Here is a 22877-nt window from a genome sequence, read left to right as displayed (position 1 = left end):
CCGAGCTTTTTCGAAACTCCAAAAAATGACGTGACCCTAGACGCCAGGTACTCCTTGTGTCGGTTCTGATGGCGTATTCGTTTTCAGCAACTCAGAAACCGCCCGAGTAATCTATGTGCATCAATTTAATGCCGAAAACTCTCTAAACTACAGAAGATGACATGCCTTCGCAGTGACACTGGGCACCAGGTGCTCCGGGGAATGGTTCTGATGACGTGTTCGTGTTGAGCAACTCCAAAAATCTACAGGTAATCTGTTTGCATCAATTTAGTGCCGATAACCCTCGAACCTCCAGATGACGTGCCTTAACAGAGACCCTGGGCACCAGGTGCTCTAGAAGTCGGTTCTGATGGCGTAATCGTGTTTAGTGACCCCAAAAGCCTCTGAGTAACAAATTCTGGTCCTTAATATATGATGGTTTCGACATGTTTATGCACATTTGGATCTATTTTATGCACTTTAAAATGCAATTCTGCATTTCCACCCATTTTCTAATACATAGATTGTTACTTTTACTAGAAAACGACATTTTCCTCAAAGCCATCTACAATTTCATAATAATAGTATTCCTTATAAAACTTCAATAAAATTTCTTAGCGTATTCGTAGACTCCAAATTAAATTGGAAAGAACACACAAATTACATATTATGAAGAACGGAAAATGCAATGAATATCATGAAGACTGTAAGTGTCAGTTACTGGGGAGCTGAACCAAACATATCAATATTACTATACAGAAATTTGATGAGATCGATTTTAGACTATGGATCTATTTTTTATGGCTCAGCATCAAACTCTGTACTCCAAAAAATCGAGAAGGTCAAAAATAAAGCACTTAGGTTATGCACTGGTTATCTTCGTAGCACACCTATATTGGTCATGGAATGTGAGCTTAATGAACCTCCACTTTCATTACGCAGGGAATACCTGCGATTTGAAATTTATAGTTTAAGTGGCGGTTAACGATAAACTGCTATTAAATAAAATTGTTCATCTAACCACCTCATACCTAACTCATTTTTACTGGGAAAAAAAGAAACTGCTTTTAGTTTTTTTTTTATTAAAGAAAATTTACCGCATCCACCAACAGGTTAGTAGCGGCATTACTTGATAAACAAAGGTTAAAAATGATTTTTAACAAATAACAAATAGCTAGATTTGGTACAAAAATATTGATTTAGATTAGATAGTAAGTCTTTTACTGGACAGTTTTCTCCTGATAAAGCTGGTAGAGTGTTCTATACGTAGTGTAGGAAACAGAGGTTGAACCTTGCAAAAATGGACACAAGTCCGGTTTTATTTTTTTTTTCTGGTATATCAAGGGGTACTTATTATAAGACTAACTTTTTCTGAAAAAATTTCGCCCCGGAACCCCCCTTTTCACCCCTTTAAAGGGGGTAATTTATGGTTTTTGCAGAACGTAGCCCTTCCTGTACCTTTTACAAAAAATTTCTTTTATAGAAATATGAAGAGGACTATATTTTCTACGATTTATTTCCAACAGCATCTCTCTATCATCCACCGTTTAGCAAGGGTGGCGCCCCAAAGTTGACAAGTTTTTAAAAAAGATGTTTTTAGAAAAAATATATTTTTCGCTAACTGTAAAGGAAATTAAAAAGAAATGCTACGGAGATTATTCACAAATATATGATTGATTTTTTCGTATAGGTTTCACTTAAGGGTAATTGCCCTTTTTTTAATTACAGGGTGTTACATTTTAAAAAACCCCTTTTTATACCATCTGAACCGTTTATGCTAGAGTAAAAAGACTTTCAGCGACTACCCATGTACTGGTGTTATTTACAAATTTCTATAATGCACCCCCATTTTTTCCCCGGAACCACCCAAAAAAGAAGAAGAATTAATAAATAAAGTGATTTTCTTGGAATCCTTCACACACAATGCCCTTCATTAATATGCTTCATATATCATTTTGTGCAAGTTATTATTACCCATGCATGGACACTAAACGCGATTTCCTAGTGCAACCCTTGTAGCCAAAAACAATAAATAAAATGTGGGGTTAAATTTTTTTTTGTTTTTTGCTTTTTGATCCATATGGGCATATGCTTCATCAATAGTGCTTTTCAAAAATATATATGGTTATTGCAACATCCCTGCGCAAACCACCCCTATCCTTGAAAATATTCTGCAGAAACTACCCCTATACCCTATCCAGCATGTTTTTACGATTTTCTCATTACCTATTCATTTTTTTTAAACAAAACTTATACAAGGTTAAAGACCACTATTTACTCTAAAAATTAGGTCCTATTCATTTTTTTCGTTTAAGCAACCGTTACGGCACAGTGGCGCCGTAAACCTCATATATGCTTTGACGGGCTCCAGTTTTTGTTTATTTTTTCGTCATCTGTTTGTTTTATTGATAAAGTACTTATGTAAAATAAAACAACACAGAGTAACCTACAAATCATGACCTATGCACATTTTACATTCTTTGCTCCCCAAAGCTACAGTGGTGGCCCAAAATAAATTTTTTCATATTTTCGCCATCTACACGCATTTTATTGCGTTAATGCTAACTTAATAGCACAATATTCACCCCTAAGTGGTCGCTAAGCAGTGGCGGATCCAGGGAGGGGTGATGGGGGCGATCACCCCCACCCCTCTCAAACCAAGTGATATTATATTTGAAGTTTATAAAAATATTCATTTTTTTTTATAGAAATACTTATATAATATTAATATTATTTTTATAAGAATGACTTTTTATGCTTTAGCGACAGTAGCGGATCCAGCATCGTTAAGAGGGGGGTGCCAATTGGTTAAATTTCTATAAAAATAAATGAATATTTTTATAATCTTTGAATATAATATGACTTGGTTTGAAAGGGGGGGAGGTGTTCACCCCCATCACCCCTCCCTGGATCCGCCACTGCGTAGCGACCACCTAAGGGTAAATATTGTGCTGTTAAGGTAGCATTAATGCAATAAAATTCATGTAGGTGGCGAAAATATGCAAAAATTTATTTTGGGCCACCACTGTGGCTTTGGGGAGCAAAGAATGTAAAATGTGCATAAGTCATAATTAGTAGGTTATACTGTGTTGTTTTATTTTGCATAAGTACTTTATCAATAAAACGAACAGATGACGAAAAAAAAAACAAAAACTGGAGCCCGCCAAAGCATATATGAGGTTTACGGCGCCACTGTGCCGTAACCGTTGCTTATACGAAAAAATGAATAGGACATAATTTTTAGAGTAAATAGTGGTCTTTAACCTTGTATAAGTTTTGTTTAAAAATAATACATAGGTAATGAGAAAATCGTAAAAACATGCTCGCCAAGGGATAGGGGTAGTTTCTGCAGTACATTTTCAAGGATAGGGGTGGTTTTCGCAGAGATGTTGCAATAACCATATATATTTTTGAAAAGCACTATTGATGAAGCATATGCCCATATGGATCAAAAAGCAAAAAACAAAAAAAAATTTTCAACCCCCCATTTTATTTATTTTTTTTTTTGCTTAAGGGGTTGCACTAGGAAATTGCTTTTGGTGTCCATGCATGGGTAATAATAACGTCCTCAAAATGATGTATGAAGCATATTAATAAAGGGCATTGTGTGTGAAGGATTCCAAGAAAATCAATTTATTTATTAATTCTTCTTTTTTTTGGGGTGGTTCCGGGGAAAAAATGGGGGTGCATTATACAAATTTGTAAATAGCACCAGTACATGGATAATCGCTGAAAGTCTTTTTACTCTAGCATAAACGGTTCAGATGGTATAAAAAGAGGTTTTTTAAAATGTAACACCCTGTAATTAAAAAAAGGGCAATTATCCTTAAGTAAAACCTATACCAAAAAATCAGTCAATTATTTGTGAATAATTGCCGCAGGATTTCTTCTTAATTTCCGTTACAGTTAGGGAAAAATATATTTTTTTTTAAAACATCTTTTTTAAAAACTTGTCAACTTTAGGGCGCCACCCCCGCTAAACGGTGGATGATAGAGAGATGGTGTTGGAAATAAATCGTAGAAAATATAGTCCTCTTCATATTTCTATAAAAAAAATTTATTGTAAAAGTTACAGAAAGGGCTACGTTCCGCAAAAACCACAAATTACCCCCTTTAAAGGGGTGAAAAGGGAGGTTCCGGGGCGAAATTTTTTCAGAAAAAGTTAGTCTTATAATAAGCACCCCTTGATATACCAGAAAAAAAATAAAACCGGACTTGTGTCCATTTTGCAAGGTTCAACCTTTGTTTCCTACACTAACGTAGGCGCGTTAGAACCGTTTGAATAAACCGTGAACTAGCACTTGTTTTCCACTGTCGTGTGTCTGGTTTTACTTATCTTAGATTAGATTTCGACAGAAACCATTCGCGTTGCCACTGACCAATCACTTTTTGTTAAAATAAAAATGTTTTGAGATCATTACATACACACTCGCACACTAATTCAGAATTCCGCCCTTAATACTGCATTACGAGAAACTTCTGTCTGCCTCTTCCTTGCCGATAATTCCTATAATATGTGATGGGATCCATATAAATTTCGGAGTCGTGTTGTTTTCTTGTGCAATTTGTAGTTCAGTTTTTATTAGTTTCTCTAAAGGACTTTTAGGATACAGGTGCTGCATTGCAAGGAGAGAGTTGGGTGAGTCGGTGAGAAACAGAAATATTTGACAGGTTTGCATGTTTCAGGGCGCGATACAGAGCAAATAGTTCGTTGCAAGTAAAAAAGGAGAATATAAGCTGCTAATCTATGATGACTGTGATGTATCACTTTCTAATCCGGAGCTCACCTCTCCAAGATGAGCAAGTATTTTTTTATTCAAGTTGGTCAGCCTTGTTTTTATTGATCTTTCTTTTAAGTAGGGACGGATCTTCTTTAACATGTCACTGAGACCTCTCAAATCAGAAGCTTTTAGTTGTGGAAAGCTTTCTCAATGTTTCTAATTCCATTGGCGACATACACCAAATAGAACAAAGCTCGTCTCGAAAATTAAATTATGAAGATTATTTATCTTCAGTTAACTGTCATTTAAGTAATATTCGTGCGACAGACTTCCTTACTAAAATAGACCACCTTCAGTGTGTACAAAACAACTGGGGGAGTCATCAGAAATTATATACGGATGATTCAAAAATGGAAGGAAAAGTTGGATATGCTATATATTACCCACAAAAATGTATAAAAATAAACAACAGATTACCTGATAAAATGACAATTTTCACAGCTGAACTCATTGCAATCAAAGAAGCATATAAAATATGTATTAATCAAAAAGAGCTCAATTATGTTATATTTACAGACTGCCAAAGCATTGTAAAGAAACTGAAATATAATGTACATAATTTTGAAGAAAATTATATCATCAGTGACATCATAGCAATAAACAGTGAAGCTTTGAAATCGGGCAAAAATATAATATTGTGCTGGAAAAAGGCACACATTGGTATAAAAAACAACGAAATAGTAGATAATCTGGCTAAAAAAAGCAACAATGAAGGAATCCTTTCTGCAAACCTATCAACTTCCTATGGGAGACATAATTTCTATTATCAGGTCTATCAAACGGACGAAATGGCAGGAACAATAGAACAATTCAGACAAAGGAAAGTATTACAAAAAAATCCAGCCTACACTTCCAATCACGACATGGTTAAATCAAGTTTCCAATAGAGGCTTTATCAAAACTATTTGTCGAATAAGAAGTAATCACTATATGACTCCAGTCTACAAAAGAGAAATAGGACTTGTAAATAGTGATGAATGTTTATGTGGAGAGCTAGCTGATCTACAACATATGCTGTTAGAATGTCCTTTATATTTTATTGAAATATCAAATTTTTATACCAATCTAGTTCAAGTTAATGTACAATTTCCTTTTAATCTTATATACCTTTTACAATAAAACAATCTAGATGTTTATAAAATTTTATACAACCATGTGAATCGTTTAAAATTAAAGTTCTGAAAAAAAAATTATAAAAAAAAATTAAAAAAACATATAATTAAAAAATATAATACAAAAAAAATAATAAAAAAAAACAGAGTACAAAACGTATTAGTAGTAATAGTTTTAAATTTAGATACTAAGCATATATTTTGTAAAAGAGAGAACTGAAAACACATTGACTGGCCAGTTGGTTACTTAAACCAGTGCCAATAAAACACAAACACACACACATAAATAATATTTAATCCTATTTTCAATAACTCAGTACCCTGATACCCTTTTTAGCTTAGTTTTGAGTCGATAACACATAGAAACGCTAATCTATCATGCTCTAATGCTAATGACTCCTCAGTATTTCTTTATTACGAATACTGCATCTTTACACGATCTTCCAATGCGAGAACATTGTTGTTCATCTACTAAGCTCATCCTCTAAGTAATTTATCTTTTCTTGCCAAATTTTAGTTATAATCTTAAGAGTGGTATTGAATATACAAATTTGACAGTTTTTTGTCTATTTCTTATATTTTTAATAGTAGGATTAGTTCGAAAGTTCTAGATTCTTCCAAAATTGTTAATTAATACTCTTAGGTTTTCCGTCATTGCTGTTTCATCGCCAATGCTGGAGACAAGAATTTTAGGAAGAGGAGAAGAAAAATATTAAGACTACTAATATGTACCTACATTATACTTACACCATTTTTAAGACACTTAGACCAACGCAATGACATAGTTTTAAGATCAAACAGTTTAATATCTCCGTTATCATATCCTGCAGCTACGACCCTTTCTTCATTATCGTAAGAGTTGCCAAATGCTACTGACCAACAATCTCTTGCAGACGCTTCTGTTGATGGCACGAATTTAGCTACAGGGGTATCTTTTTGTCTGACATCCCACACCATAACGCTACCTGTAAACACAAATCAATTTTTACTGCTTATAGTTTTTTATTAAGAATCTAAGAATTTGAGTTTGATCCAAGAAGAAGTTTTTGACACGTTTTACCAAATAGACGTAAATCTAAACCGAGACAGCTTAAATAAATATACTCAAAAGTCGATAACTAATGTTAAAACTAGTAAATTTCCTGCTCTCTTGTGTTTAAAAACTTCACGTTCCAATTACCAATGCGAAGTATATTTCTCGTTTTCCATAAATTCGTTGTCCTCTTTCTTGCGTTGGTCGTAGTAATGAAATCGTTGCTGTTCCGAGGCATAATCCTGTTTCTATTAGCTGTATGGTTTTAAAGTCTATCAGTAGAGTGCTACCCTGGCCAGGGCCCCCGCAAGGCTGACTGGCGCCCGCGTGCGGGACATATTTTAGCGCCCTTTAAATCTACTATATAAAACTAATAAATATTTTTGAAAGATTTAAACGCAGAATGAAAGACTACATTATTACTGAGGCCGAAAGTCCCTGAAAACTTCTATAATGTTTATTTTAATAAGTTACAAGGGTGAAAATAAAAGAGAAAATTTAGTGCGATTTTTAACCTGCGAGCAGTCGCGCTATTGGGAAAATCTAACATTTTTTCCTTTTTCGTGATAACTCGATGAAAAATTTTTGCAACACAACTTTCCACTCGTAAGTGCTTCGAGGAAGGGTGTAGTAATGCGTGGGTTTTTTTGTTTTTTTTTTTTTCATCTTATTTTTTTGGAATTTATGGCTTTGGTGAGAATTAAATAGCTTTAATAATTGTTAGAAATAATATTTCTAACATAACAAGTAAATAAAAATACTATAAACTAAAAGTTTGTTGTAAATTCGTATTTAAATTCGTTTTGTTAAATTTTTCGTATTTAATTTTTTTTAAAATACTTATTAGTTTTCTCAGGATTCGGAAAAAAAATGAATACATTTAAAACACATTAAAAATTTTGACAGGCGACATTTTGCGCCTTTTCCCTTAAATTTTTTTGCTACATTAATGAACCACCCTGTATATTAAATTAAAAAAAATACATTTCAGTAAATAAACAATAATATTTTGTCATTTCAAAGTTTTCCAACAAATTTTATATAGGTTGTCTGCATAACTAGGAACCATATTTGAAACTGTTTTATTATTAATTTTACGAGAAAAAGTTATTCTTCATAAAAATATCTGCATTGTCTAGAACTTAGAAGACAACCATCAAATATCAAATTTTAGGAATCTTATACGAGGTATGTCAAAAAATATGAGTTTCGGTCAAGAGCAAAGTACGTTTAGTTTTCACAATATTGAAAAGTTATTCATGAAAGGTTGTTCAGCATTGAAAACCATGTTTCTATAATATGCAATTACATCCTTCTAATTAAAATATTGTGATCTAGAAAGGCACTTTACTCTTGATCGAAACTCAGATTTTTTTACACATATCTCATATAAAATTGATAAAATTTGATAGGATTTGATGGTTGCATTTTAGATTTTAGACCATGCAAAGCTTTTTATAAAGAACTTTTTATCATACAATAATTGTACTTTTCAACAACGCCCTTTTCGTTTATTAGAAATAATGTGATGTCTTTTATTATTAATAATTAGCCCTTTTCATTTATTACAAATATTGTGATAACTCTTTTATTATTATTAATTAATTAATCATTAATAATAAAAGAGTTATCACATTATTCATAATAAATGAAAAAGGCGTTGGGTGTCTGTAATCTGAGAAAAAAAATTTTCAATTAAAAGGATGTAATTGCATATTAAAAAAATAGTTTTTAATTAATTCCAAACAACTTTTCATAATAATAATTTTCGATATTGTGAAATATAAGGTACTCTTGATCGAAATTCATATTTTTGATACTCTTATAAGATTGATACAATTTTATATTTGGTTGTATTTTAGTTTTTAAAGCACAATGTCTTAATTTTATTTTTGAAGTGCTTCTTTAGGGACTTCTTTAGGGACGTTGTGCGATTTTTGGATAGGGGAAAAAGCATTGAATTCGCGACCGTCATCGCGACCGTCATTGCGACCGTCATCGCTTGTGCTATATATTATTTGTATGTATATATAAATTGTATAGAAGTATTTAAATTTAAAATAAATGTAAAACCTCTTTTAGGATGGGGAAAAAAGATTTATTTCGCGACCGTCATAGCGACCGTCATCTCTTCGACGAAATAAATTTAGTAGTATCTATATTATGTGTATCTATACATAAATTGTATAGAAGTATTTAAATTTAAAATAAATTTTTTAAAAATAAATATTTTTCGATAGGGAAAAAGGATTTATTTCGCGACCGTCATCTCGACCGTCATCTCTTCGGCGAAATAAATTTTGTACGTACATGTATTGAAGTGAAAACTTATTTAGGGACGTTGTGCACTTTTTGGATGGGAAAAAGTATTAAATTGGCGACCGTCATCGCTTCGAAGAAATACATTTTTGAAGTGGAAACTTCTTGAGGGTCGTTGTGCACTTTTTGGATGGGGAAAAATTATTAAATTAGCGACCGTCATCGCTTCGGCGAAATACATTTTTGAAGTGAAAACTTCTTTAGGGACGTTGTGCAAAATTATTAAATTTGGATGGGGAGAAAGTAATAAATAAGCGACCGTCATCGCTTCGACGAAATAAACATTTGAAGTAAAAACTTCTTTAGGGACGTTGTGCTCTTTTTTGGATGGAAAAATTATTAAATTATCGACCGTCATCCCGACCATCATCGCTCCGATGAAATAAATTCGTGAACTGAAAACTTCTTGCGGGACGTTGTGCACTTTTTGGATGGGGGAAAAGTATTGAATTATGGACCGTCATCGCTTCGACGAAGCTTCGATGAAATCAATTTTTGAAGTGGAAACTTCTTAAGGGACGTTGTGCACTTTTTGGATGGGGAAAAATATAAATTAGCTACCTTTATCGCTTCGACGAAACAAATTTTTGAAGTGAAAACTTCTTTAGGGACGTTGTGCACTTTTTGGATGGGGAAAAATTATTAAATTAGCGACCGTCGTCGTTTCGACGAAATACATTTTTGAAGTGAAACCTTCTTTTGGAACGTTGTGCACTTTTTGGATGGGGGAAAAGTATTGAATTAGGGACCGTCATCGCTTCGACGAAATAAATATTTGAAGTGAAATTTATTTAGGGACATTGCGCACTTTTTCGATGTAAAAAAGTATTAAATTAGCGACCATCACCGCTTCGACGAAATAAATATATAAAGTGAAAACTTCTTGAGGGACGTTGTGCACTTTTTGGATGAGGAAAAATTAGTAAATTAGCGACCGTTATCGCTTCGACGAAATAAATTTTTGAATTGAAAATTTCTTTAGGGAGTTTGTGCACTTCTTGGATGGAGAAAAAGTATTGAAATTGCGACCGTCATCACTTCGCTGAAATAAATTTTGTACATATATAAATTATGTGTATGTATACATAAATAGCATAGGGCATACGCATCGCGTATATCGTATATGATATAGGTATAGCACTTATTTTAGGATGGGGTAAAAGCATTGAGCTCGTAATTTATATACTATAAGAAGTTTTCACTTCTGTCGGCACTCCCACGAGTGCATTTAATATTTTTTTTTTTTCAAAATAAATTGTAAATTGTGGATTTTATTAGAGGAAACCCGATTATATTTAAAATGTATTATTATTATTATTCTCTGTAATGATTATAATACTTACCATTTTCACAATTATTAATTTAATTTCCACACCACTTAAAATAACAACAAATAAAAAAGATTGTCCAATATTTTTTACTCGAAAACAAAAGTTTAAAATCAGGGCAGAATAAACCCAACGGATACTGCAATAATAGTCTCTAATTATTAATTTCAATATAAAATAAAATTTTAAACCTTTTACTGCAGGAAACCAACCGTTCACCAGTTACCGGTTAAATAATGTTTGTGCGTAATAGAGGAGAAGGGAAAAGGTATTATCAAATACATAATCATAATTCAGAGTATTTGTTTACTTCGAGTAAAATATTCACTTTATAGGAGTAAAACTGCTTGATCCAGCAAGTTGTGTTTTTGTAGGAGTAAACTGCCAAGTTGGGTTTTATGGGTGTTAATGATTTATGTTTCTACTGGTCAAGGAGTGTGATTTGATGTTTATTTGACTATTTTGAGTGTCGCTTTAGTTTACAACATAAAATTGATTGGATGGTATGCCAAGCGTAATTCAATCTACTTCCAAGAAAAAAAATAGGAAGGAACAACAAAAATATATTTTTGATGGAGTAAGTTCAATATTTCAGGACGGGAATAATTATTTTTTCAGTAATAATACAATATTTGATTTTTGAGATTTCTCTAGCTGTTCATGAAATAATTAAAATTGTATATAAAAAATGATTATCTTATTTAAAATAAATATTTCTTATTTACCAAACCTTCGGTTTGGCGCCCCTTTGGGGTTACGCCCGCGTGCGCCGCACGCGTTGCACGCCCGGTTACGGGGGCCCTGGCTGTAGATCCCCTCCACCTTTGTCCGCGCTCGGGACCGGCAGCAGTTCTGTCGAGCTAGTCGATCCACCCAACAAAACTACTTAATTTGAGAAATCAAGTACAAAAAGCAAATATACTGGAAGGTTGCCTTAATAATCATATATGGCGAAACCGACATATTAATAGTGAGATGAAGTCAAGAATTTATAAAGCCAATCAGAAACAAGACCCGATAGAGCCACAATACAAAGACTACTGGAAACGGCATACATGAGAGTACTGAGAAGAATTACAGGAAATACGCTGAGAGATCGAAAGATGAGTGAAGACATTAGAAGAAAATGTAACGTATAGTGTATAAACGAATGGACACTAAATAGAAAAATGAAATGGAATAAGCACATTGTAACGGTCCGAAAATCATTATTACTTTTGCTCCACCCTGTACACTCAGTCCGTTAGTCATGTTTGTGTTTCAGTGTATTATGGTCAGTTGGATTGATCTTGTGCTCTCATGGATATTCATATCTCTTTTATCTGAGGGACCTCGATATGTTGTTAATCTGACTGTTGTGATAATATTTTACTAATGTATTTTTGGCGACTGTGAAACTGTAATATGTTATTTTGAAGCTGATTTGTTTATGTTGTGAATTCCTTTGCAGAGATAAGGGCTCTGAGTGTGTTTATGTAATACAACAAGTTTACACGTGCAATATTGCGAACGTTGCGAAACGCCTTGGAGAATATTAAGCTGAGATATAGCTACCAGAATTCCATTTGGTTTAATCCTATTTGCGAGAGAAAGAGTTATTGCCTTTGAGGCCGTGGTTGAAGTTTGCTTAAATCTTTTATATTCGTTTTGAAATGAAGAGTGGAAATTGACTCATTTTTTGATTGGTAAAACAGGACATGGTTGAGTAGGATAGAAAAATGGGGAGAGGGAATGAGTTTTGGGTTGTGAGAGAGTTCGAAGAGGATTGGAGATCAGTTCGGAGTAGTCTAGAGGAGAAATCAGTTCTGGTAGTCTAGAGTAAGAAGCTGGTGCCTTTCCGTCAGTAGGCTCTTTGCCTTGCTGACGGAGAAAACTGTTGATAATAGTTCAATGGAGATAGTTGTTTGTATTTAGTTCAGTTTAGTTTTTGTTCCAGAGCCGAAGTAGGCTTAAGTGGCTGCTGTGGTCGTAGAGTGTCAATTCTCGACCGTATTTTGTGTTTCTAAGTAGTGATGGATTAAACTGATCCATTGGTTTTCCTTGGTAGAAAAGTTTTTCGGTTTTTTAAGTTGTTGTATTATATGTTGCATACAATAAACGGACAATGGAATTCCATCTCTAATATAATTAATAGCTGTACTTTATCTGTCAAAATGAGTGTCGTTATGTGCCGTGACAACAAATGTGCCGTAACATCAGGACAATGTTTAATACCTTAACTGTCGCATGGATGGACTATGGATCACCCACGGATAAAGAACACAACAAGGTACTTGCGCTATTTTTAATTGTTGAACTCTTACGTTTTCTCGCCAATTAGTAAGATGATTAAAGGTTTTTTTAACAACGTTGCTAAATTTTTATTTGTTTCAATAAAGTAAGATTTTCTTTATCAATATCTATCCTTCGTATAAAGTAATCACACATGAAAGTAGCCTACGGTAAGTACAGATATTTCAAATAACTGGCATTCTTAGTTTTATATATTTTTATATAAATAAGAATATATTATATTTTCTTTTTTTAATCTTCCCCCGGCCCCGAGCAATTAAAGTTTCAATTTTATTTAACATATATTAAGAGTCCACACCCCTACATCTCTGAAGACTTAGAGCTACCGAGGTACATCAAAAAGTTAAGTAGCACCAAGTATATTTTTATAAAAAGACTAAGTTTTCAATTTAATGGCATGTAAAACAACATAATGTTACTCTACATCCCACCAGACTGAAAACAATGGGAACCTTCTCTGGTTAAACCTCCGAGGCTTCTACAATTTTCAAGTCATAACGGATTCTGAGACTAAGGAAGATGAGGGAATTTTACAATTTATAATTCACGTCCCATCTGCTCAGCGCGGTAAAGTTCCAACGAGAATGGTTCCCTTCGTACTCCTTAGTCTCAGCATCCGTTATGGCTTGCAAATTGTAGAAGCCTCGGAGGTGTAACCAGAGAAGGTTCTCATTGTTTTCAGTCTGGTGGGATGTAGAGTAACATTATGTTGTTTTACATGCCATTAGATTGAAAACTTAGTCTTTTGCTAGCAGTTGCCGCTAGGGCATCTATGCCATTTCGTTCGTTGCAATCCGTGACTGCACGCCAGGGTTTGTTTTGGTTGGATCAGAGAGAGCAGCATGTATGTGCCTCCTGATAAGAGACTAATAAGTTTAGAAACCGGTAGAGGTGCTTGCTGCACTCTCTGATTGAACTAGAATACGATACGGGTGTATTTTCGTTTTGCAACTAAATTGAAAATGGTTTTTCATTTTTGATATATTTTTATATTTTGTTAAATTTGTCATGTTACATATTATTTTTTTTTGTCTTTGTTATCCATAGGCGTGCTACATATAAATGTCGCCCACCGTGGTTGGGGCGTACATGGTGCTATATAAAAATGGCACCCAACGTGTCGAGCTCTTCTTCTTTCTAATTCTTTAATGCTATAACATGAGCAGGATGGGCGAGACACGTGTGGTCAAAATAGAAATAGATAAATCACCAATCGATAGTATCGGCCGACCGCGCAAAAGTTCGAGTGACAAGAAAATTAATAAATTATGATAATATTCAACAACATTCATCGAATCTATACGTCGGTTTTCTGCACTTGCTTATGACACTATCCACCAATTATCGAATAATTTCTTATATAACGTCTTTTTTCGATGGAGAACACAAAGAAGGAATAAGAATAAACATTTGACGAGAATGGAGGGTGATAAAATTGTCAAAATTCTTAAGGATGGAAAACCAGCAAAAGGAGACTACCAAGAAGACAAACAAAGAAATGGCGAGATAGCTTATCATTGTAATCGCACATATTATGAAACAAGACAGTAAACCAGTAAACATAATGTACACGTTTCTATTAAAAAAAACCTAAAATTATGAAATTAAGTGATTTATCCTTTTAAAACATTAATACATTAAACAAAAACAGCAATATGACGAAGGAAAGTGATTAATTCGCACAGTGAGAATTTCAAATTTTGACAATGTTCTGACACAGCGATACTCAACCTTTTTTCCTGGGTCACATAGTAGCTATTGCCACAGCTTACGGGCCGCATAGGTGGAGTAGTATACAGGATGTTTCATTAAGAAACGGAAATACTTAAATGGCGAATAGAGGTCGCTGAGGCGGTTCTAGATATTCTACATTTATTGCCCCACCGAGTTTTATAACCGAGTTACAGGGTGTTTTTATCGATTTTGCCCATTTTTGTCTGGACCATAACTTTATAACCACCTTGTATTTTTTTTTGATATTTGATACACGTATGTCTTACTTAGAACCCAAACCATAGAACTACTAATCAGAAGAAAAATCCAAGTCCGGATTAAAAAAATATACTTAAATTCATTGTGACCTTGAAACAACATCCTGAAGGTATATTGAAATTTTCAAAACCCGTTTGTACATTTGAAAAGAGCACAAAGAACTGAGTTTATAGGTTCGCTTAAATGTTTTTCGCAGAAAATTTAATCACTTTAATTTTGAAATGAAATATATTGAAATTTTTAAGAACAGAGATTACCAAGCAGGTTTCTAAAGCACTTTTAATAATAAATTATTGAATTTAATGAATACATTCTCATTTTAACACCAATCAATACTTAGTTACTACATTGGAACGACCCACTTACTACTAATCACAACAAAAATACAGGTCCAGATTAACAAAAAATATAAAGTGATTGTGACCTTGAAACAACACACTGTATATTGAAATTTTCAAAACCCGTTTGCACATTTGAAAAGACCACAAAAAACTAAGTTTAATGGTTCACCTTCATTTTTTTCGCAGACAATTTAATGACTTCAATTAATTTTGAAACTATGCCGAAATTTTTAAGATCTCTGGGAACTCACCACAAAAATTTCGATTTAATTTCGAAATTAATATCATTAAATGGTCTGTATAAAAAAATGAAGCGGTCAATTAAACTTTGTTTTTTGTACTCTTTTCAAATGTGCAAACGGATTTTGACAATTTTAATATACAGGGTGTTGTTTCAAGGTCACAATTATTTTATATTTTTTTGTTAATTCAAACCTGGGTTTTTCTTGTGATAAGTAAGTGTCATTCCAATGTAGTATATAATTATGGATTATTTTTAAGATGAATATTTATTTATCAAATTAAGTAATTTATTATTCCAAGTGCTTTAAAAACCTGCTTTTTAATCTTAGAGTTCTTAAAAATTTAGTTTTTGCCTGAGGTACCTAAGGTACCTATGGTACCTTAGGCACCTTAGGCAAATCCAGGATTTGACCAAGTTTCTTCAGTTGAGAAAAAAAGAGTGTGTGTGTACTTTGTACGCACGTAAGAAGTTATACTTCTAAATATGATTTCAATGAAATAAATATACTTTCGGACAGTTTATTTGTATTTTATTTAAAGATTAAATTTATTTTTCTTACTACTTTCCAAACATTTTTATTAAAACAATACTAAAAATTAAAAAAATATTAGAAAACACCAGGATTCGAACCGGGGTACTCTTGATCTCCAGTCCAACGCTCTACCACTGAGCTATACCCTTTTGATTATCTGGGCTAAAGATTTCTCAGACATAGTGACAAACAGACGAAGTGAAATATAAAATATTTTAAATATTACTTATTATCTTATTCCCGAGGTAGACAAGTCCAAATACACAAAAATTATAATAATAGTTATTTATGATATAAATGTTAAATAAAAGTACAATTTTAAGGCACGTATGTGAAAGTTTCGTGTGAAAGATTCGCTTCGCTCATTCTGCAATTCACATGAGTGCCTTAAAAATGTACTTTTTAACACGTACCTATATCATACAATATTTTTTCTACAAACGTCTTATATATCAACAATTATAATTTATTCATTCTCAATTACAGGACAATATCTACAAAAACTTTTACTTGAACTTGACTGACATTTCATTTTTATATTTTTCTTGACTATTACAAACATCAAAACTGCCTATTCGCTCTGAGCTTCGCTGGTGTCGCTCCTAGCGGTTACTAATTCAACTTTTACCGGTAATTTTTAAATTTATTATTTAATTGTTATCGCTTAATATTTACAACGCAAAAAATAATTAAATTGTAATCGATTTTTTTAAGATTTTTCTAATCATTTTGATGTTCTATTGATAAAATATCAATTTCTTACTTCGGATACTTTGACAATAATCGTGTAGATGGCGCTAAGATTATAATAGATTATTTATAATTAGATATTACGGAACATTAAAAAAACTTAAATTCAGTATTTAAAACGTAAGTATATTTAAGGTAAAAATATATACCACAGCTTTGACCAACTAATATTGTTTATAATTAATGTTTTTAATTTTAATTTTAAATTAATCACTTTGACATTAATGTCAAATTTCCGGTAAACGTTTACAAACTTGTCACTACTGGCGTTCGCGAATTTGTAAATATCCCCTCTACGTACGAGCTCACAGCGTATACTGTCGATACGTAAATCAGAATAACATCTACTTTTATTTTTGTATATTCTAACAAATTTTAATAGTTTTTTTCTACAAACGTGTTAAAAATGCAATACAGTTTTAAATTAAATTTTAAAAAACCTTTTAAACCACCTTTTTCAAATTGCGCAAGTTGTATTATTAATATCTATTAATGTTAATAAATGAAATATAAATATTTTGACGTTTCACAATTTGACAATTTACTTTTAACTGCAGTGCCTTAAAATTTTTAAAGCACCGGTGCTTTAAAGTACCATTTTTAACGCTCCTATGGAGTGCTATAAATTGCATTTTTAACACGTTTGTAGAAACATATATTTAAAAACACTAATAGGTATATTCTTTCCACACCTTTTCTGGACTGATAAATACATAAATTAAAACATTTAGTAACGAACTCCATACTGCCTGTGTGCGCATGCGCGCAGATTAATAAAATACCCTCAATGAAATCGCGCCTAAAGAAGTATAACTTCAAAAATAAAAATTGGTGAAGAATTGCAAATTGCATATTTATATCATTTATTGTCCTCAGAAAATACTATGGCAATAGGTACATATTAAACACATGAAATATCTGCAAGCGTTAACCATAGAAGTCAAAATAATTTGAAGAGACGGTGTAAGTAGAAACATCAGAGCGAAAGTCTCAGATAATTTTTTATTTCTACCAGAGACAATAATTTCTGTATAAAAATTTTAAGTTATATAATTATAATATAGTTTTTAAATTCATACCATCTCTAGAGCCCGTCACTATTTCTGGCGCACCACATCCAGAACTTGTTCCTGCCACACCGTCAATGGAATTTATTATCGCACTATGAGCAGTACTTTTATATACTGGCCAAAGCGGATCCTCCAAATCCCTAAAAAAATTTTTATAATAAATAACAACTTTAAAAACCATCTAACGTGTATATTTGGTGCTCTGGAAATTCAGTCTACAAAATGCTACAACAATGACACTATACATGACTGTATACTTCTTTGCTTACTTACATACTAAACTAACTAAACAAACGATTTCAACAATTAACTGAAAAAAATATTGTCAGGGAATATCAAACCTATTTCCGACAAAGAAGATCTACTACAGCTAACGAGCTATTCATAGTAAAATAAATTCTAAACAAATCGTGGGAATATGACATTGACGTCCTTAACAACTTCATAGATTGATTTAAAATAAATCTACGACACAATTAATAGATTTAAATTGTATCAAATATTACATAGCTTTAATATCCACCAAAAATATTACCGACTAGTAAAAGCAACAATGGGCTTGTCAACAGCAACTGTCAGAATACAAAATGAGCTCACAGAAGTTTTCTACGGTCAAAGGCATAAAGCAAGTAGCCTGGTAGATAGGATGGTCATATAGTGAGAATGGAAACCGAAAGATTGCCGAAAAGCGCTCTAGATCAGCGTTTCCCAACCGGTGGGTCGCGACTCACTAGTGGGTCGCGAGCGGGTTTCAGGTGGGTCGCGGCGTGGCTCTTGCAGTAGCTGAATACCGTAAATATATAACATCATGGGTGAAGGATTGGTCGCGAATATGAAAAAACATCAGAAAGTGGGTCGCCACACATAAAAGGTTGGGAACCACTGCTCTACATAGTAAAATTCAGAGCTCAATACTAAAAGGAAGGCCACGGAAAAGGTGGGAGGAAGAAGTAGAAACGAAGGCGCAAAATTTCCTAGATGTGAGAACCTGGAGCAGTGGGGAAGATTGGTGCGGGACCAGTGAGGTTGAAGGCACGGTTTGGAGGAAACCAAGGCTCTACTAGGCTAATTAGAAAGTAGTAGCTTGAAGGCCATGTCAGCAAGATAATACTACATATAATCAATGAGAGACTAAAAACGTTCCTTTAACAGAGAAATTCCACAAGAGCAAACTGGATTTACCAAAGGTAGAGGTATTTGAGAAGACCTGTGACAGATAATCGAAAAATCTAGGAAATTCAATATTCCACTGTACATATGCTTTATAAATTAACGTACAGCATTCGACAGGGTCAAGTACAGACACTTATGGCGAATACTAAAAGAAGTAGGCGTACCACAACACCTTATTTCACTTATAACTGAATTATACGAACACATTACTGGATCAGTTGAAGTACTGAAACACTTTCAAATGAATTTCATCCAGAACGGAGTGTCAGACAAGGATGTATACTATCTCCACAATTATTCAATATATATGGGGACCATATTATAAAAAGAACACTTGAAGGATGGGAAAAGGGCATCTCAATAAATGGTCATAAAATAAACAACCTACGTTTCGCAGATGACAGTCCTTCTTGCAAATAGTCAAACACAGCTGATTGACCTTATACGAATGGTCGAAAACGAAAGTCAAATATTTGGTCTGCAATTAAGCATATCAAAGACAAAAATCATGATAGTGGATAGACTACATAACAATCATCCACACATAACCACAATTGACTTGTGTGAGGTTGTGAGCTCATACTTACATCTGTGATCATTGATCACAAACACAGGGTCACTACAGGAAGAAATAAAACGTAGATGTGACCTAGCAAAAGTTACCAGAGCAAAAATGACCACAATATGGAAGGACTGTCAAATTTCAAGAGCGTTAAATTAAAGATAAGGTTGATCAACTGCTTAATATTCCCAATACTGACCTACAGATGTGAATCTTGGAACATGAGACAATCGGAAAGAAGAAAGATAGACGGCACTGAAATGTTCTGTTGTAGACGAATGCTACGACGTGAGGGAGAGAGAGAGAGAGAGAGAGAGAGAGAGAGAGAGAGAGAGAGAGAGAGAGAGAGAGAGAGAGAGAGAGAGAAAGAGAGAGAGAGAGAGAGAGAGAGAGCTCGCAGGCAGAAAGGCACGAGTCTAACTCGAGGAGTAGAGACGTACCTACATAAAATAAACTTAGTGTGTGTGTTCACAAAGAGGGGATGGCATTAAATAAACTTGCCACAGATATAATAAACTTAGTACATATAGCAAAATTAATAATCCAATAGATTGAAGATCTTAAAAGATTGACAAAAGCAGGAGCCATAGAATTCATGGGCGCCCGTACACATGGGCAGGGGGGGAACGTGCCCCCTGGCTTTTCGGCTGCTTTAAGTTATAAATGGTTATCCAAAGTATACAAAACATAATGTGCAACATCTTCTCGTCTGCCCCCCCCCCCCTAAAAAAAGATAAAATAATGAAGCGAAGAAATACTGTCTTTAAGTTGCCGTAATTAATTTCTGAGGTCATTTAGTATATTATTCAAACAATGGGGAAAATATATAAATACATTACCACACTTGTAATCTTCCAGAAAAATCACCGGTAGCTAAATGTCTATTTCTTAAATTCGATGCTTCAAACGTACCACACTTAAAATGTTCTTTTTTGCCAAACTCATGTACTTTCTCAACATTCTCGCTAGTTAACGAATATACTTCAACAATACCAGATCCATTCGATTTTCCTCCAAGTGTCACGAACTTGGCAGAACAAGGTATCCATTTAACATCATGCACTGAGTAATCCACATTTTTCTGATTATGACAAATTATCTGAGGTCTTTGTAGAGCCTCCATTAAAAATATAGTTCATGCGTTATTATGACTGACGGAATATATAAGTATCAGTCAAGATATTGATGTAATAAACTTGTTGTTATGGAGATCTTCGTTAGACTTTTCACATATAAAATAATTCATTTGGTCTTTATTTTCTTGTCGTGAATTTTCAGTAAACATTTATTTTTTTTTGTAAGCATTTATTAACAATCAGAATTACATATTATATGAATTAATTTGATAACAAGTACAATAACTTGTACCTATCAACTATAGTATTGTACACTAAAATGGCGTTATGAGGTACATCACCCAGCGGTTTCACCTCAGTTTCAGCGAAGATCTATGGGCCATAATCTTCGCAATCTTCTGTTCATCTGTTGTTTAGTGGCTGCAGTAGTGGTAATATTAATTGGTTGGGGTGGCCTTCCAATTTCTCGTGGTATCTGTTGGCTTTTTCTTGAATTACTGTGCTGACTAACGGGATGTTTAGGTCTCTATGAAGGGTTTGGTTGGAAATGTACCACGGGGCATTTGCGATGGTGCGTAGAATTTTTGATTCAGTTCTTTGGATAATTTTTGTGTTTGATTTGCTGGCACAACTCCATAGTTCTATACCGTACGTCCATATAGGTTTGATGACTGTTTTATAAATCAGCAGTTTGTTCTCAATTGAGAGTCGAGATTATAAGACAATTAATTTCTTTCAATCTCAACTCAATTTGTTTCTTCTTCTTTAAAATGTGTTGTTTCCAGTTTAATTTAGAATCAAGATGAAGCCCCAGGTATTTGACGATATTCTGTTGTGGTATATTGACTTAATTAAGGCTAATATTTGGGCATTGGTCTTTCCTTAGTGTGAAAGTTATATGTGTTGACTTAGTTTCATTAGCTTTTATCTTCCATTTCTTTAACCACTGTCCAATTTGGTCTAGGTGTTCTTAAAGTTTTAATACTGCAGCTGTTGGATCCTCTTCAGTTGCAAATATTTCTGTGTCATCAGCGAAAGTTCCAATGGTGGTTTGTGGAGAGGTTGGTAAATCGGATGTGTACAGTACATAAAGAAGTGGACCCAATATACTACCTTGTGGGACTCCTGATTGAATTTTGTTACGGTTTGATAGTTCATCCTCCACTTTAGTTTCAAATTCTCTGTGATTTAAATATGATTTTAATAAGTCAAAGTATTTGTTGGGTAGAGATTTTTTAATTTTATAAAGTAATCCTGGGTGCCATACCTTATCAAATGCTTGGCTGATGTCCAAAAAGGCTGCTGTGCAATACTCTTTATTGTCCAAAGATCTATTAATTACATTATGATATGCGATGGCATTGGTGCACTGTAGAATGAGCTTGCCGGAATCCAAATTGGTGTTCTGGGATCCAGTTTTGGAATTCTAGGTCGCTCATAATTCTTTTAAGTAACAGCTTTTCAAGAAGTTTTGACATTATTGGCAGTAGACTTATTGGGCGGTATGATGAAACATCCGTTAAAGCTTTACCAGGTTTCGGCAGTGCCGGTTTATCCACTGGGCGCTTGGGGCGGGCGCCCAGGGGCCCGTTCCTTTTAATTATAAAAAAAAGTCGCTAAATAATTTACATAATCTCCAAAAAAAATATATCTTACGCAGATACGCCAATACACTGCAAACGCCTTTGTTCTATTGTTACATTTCTTCACGACTATACACAGTGCCGTAGCCTAGCCCCACAGGGGCCCCGTGTCTGTGTTTGTGGCGGGGCCCTTTTCCAAAAACTACAGAAAGTTGTCAGATTTCGTCATGTCAATGATTAAAAACTACCCAGGTAGTGGGTAAAAACTGTGTAGGTTATTAATCAATGGCCATGTCTCGAATTGTATCCAAAATAATCGCACAAACGGAGTTTTTTTAGTTTCTAATAATTTCCTTTTTGAATTGTGGGGCTTAAATATTAATTTATCTCACTTTTCGGCTTTAAAATAAGTTCTATTAAAATAGGAACAAAATAAGTCCTTTTAAAATAGTTAAACGCAAGGCAAAAATAGATATACATAAATCTAATTTATAGATAAAGAATAGATTATTCTCGAAAATGCCAATACCCAAACAATAGGTACACACTCTTTCAAACATTCAAAAGTAAAGCGATTACAAAAATTGCAATTTGGCATTATACAGTGGCCTCTAGGCTAGCACTCCACTTGCGATTTTTAATCACAGCGACAAAAAAATCGCTGTCGCAGAAAATCTAGAATCTAGAAAATTAGTCGCTGTTTTCGGAAT

The 22877-nt window shown here is 33.7% G+C and overlaps 1 protein-coding gene across 1 annotated transcript in view; it reads right to left on the bottom strand.

Moving 5' to 3' along the window:
* The window catches only part of LOC126880493 (dynein axonemal assembly factor 10), a 36033-nt gene extending 15383 nt beyond the window's left edge, over window positions 1-20650 (bottom strand). The window contains exons 1-3 of the mRNA XM_050644372.1: window positions 20348-20650; window positions 17783-17913; window positions 6620-6837 (exon numbers count right to left, since the gene is read on the bottom strand). Coding sequence (XP_050500329.1) covers window positions 6620-6837; window positions 17783-17913; window positions 20348-20631 — 633 coding nt within the window. The 5' untranslated portion in view covers window positions 20632-20650. The remainder of the gene's footprint in view (window positions 1-6619; window positions 6838-17782; window positions 17914-20347) is intronic.
* Window positions 20651-22877: the final 2227 nt, after the last annotated feature.

Source organism: Diabrotica virgifera, chromosome 2 (assembly GCF_917563875.1).
Source record: "Diabrotica virgifera virgifera chromosome 2, PGI_DIABVI_V3a".
Classification (NCBI taxonomy): Eukaryota; Metazoa; Arthropoda; class Insecta; order Coleoptera; family Chrysomelidae; genus Diabrotica; species Diabrotica virgifera.
The sequence above is the reverse complement of the archived record's forward strand: the minus strand, read 5'-3'. Positions and strand labels throughout refer to the sequence as shown.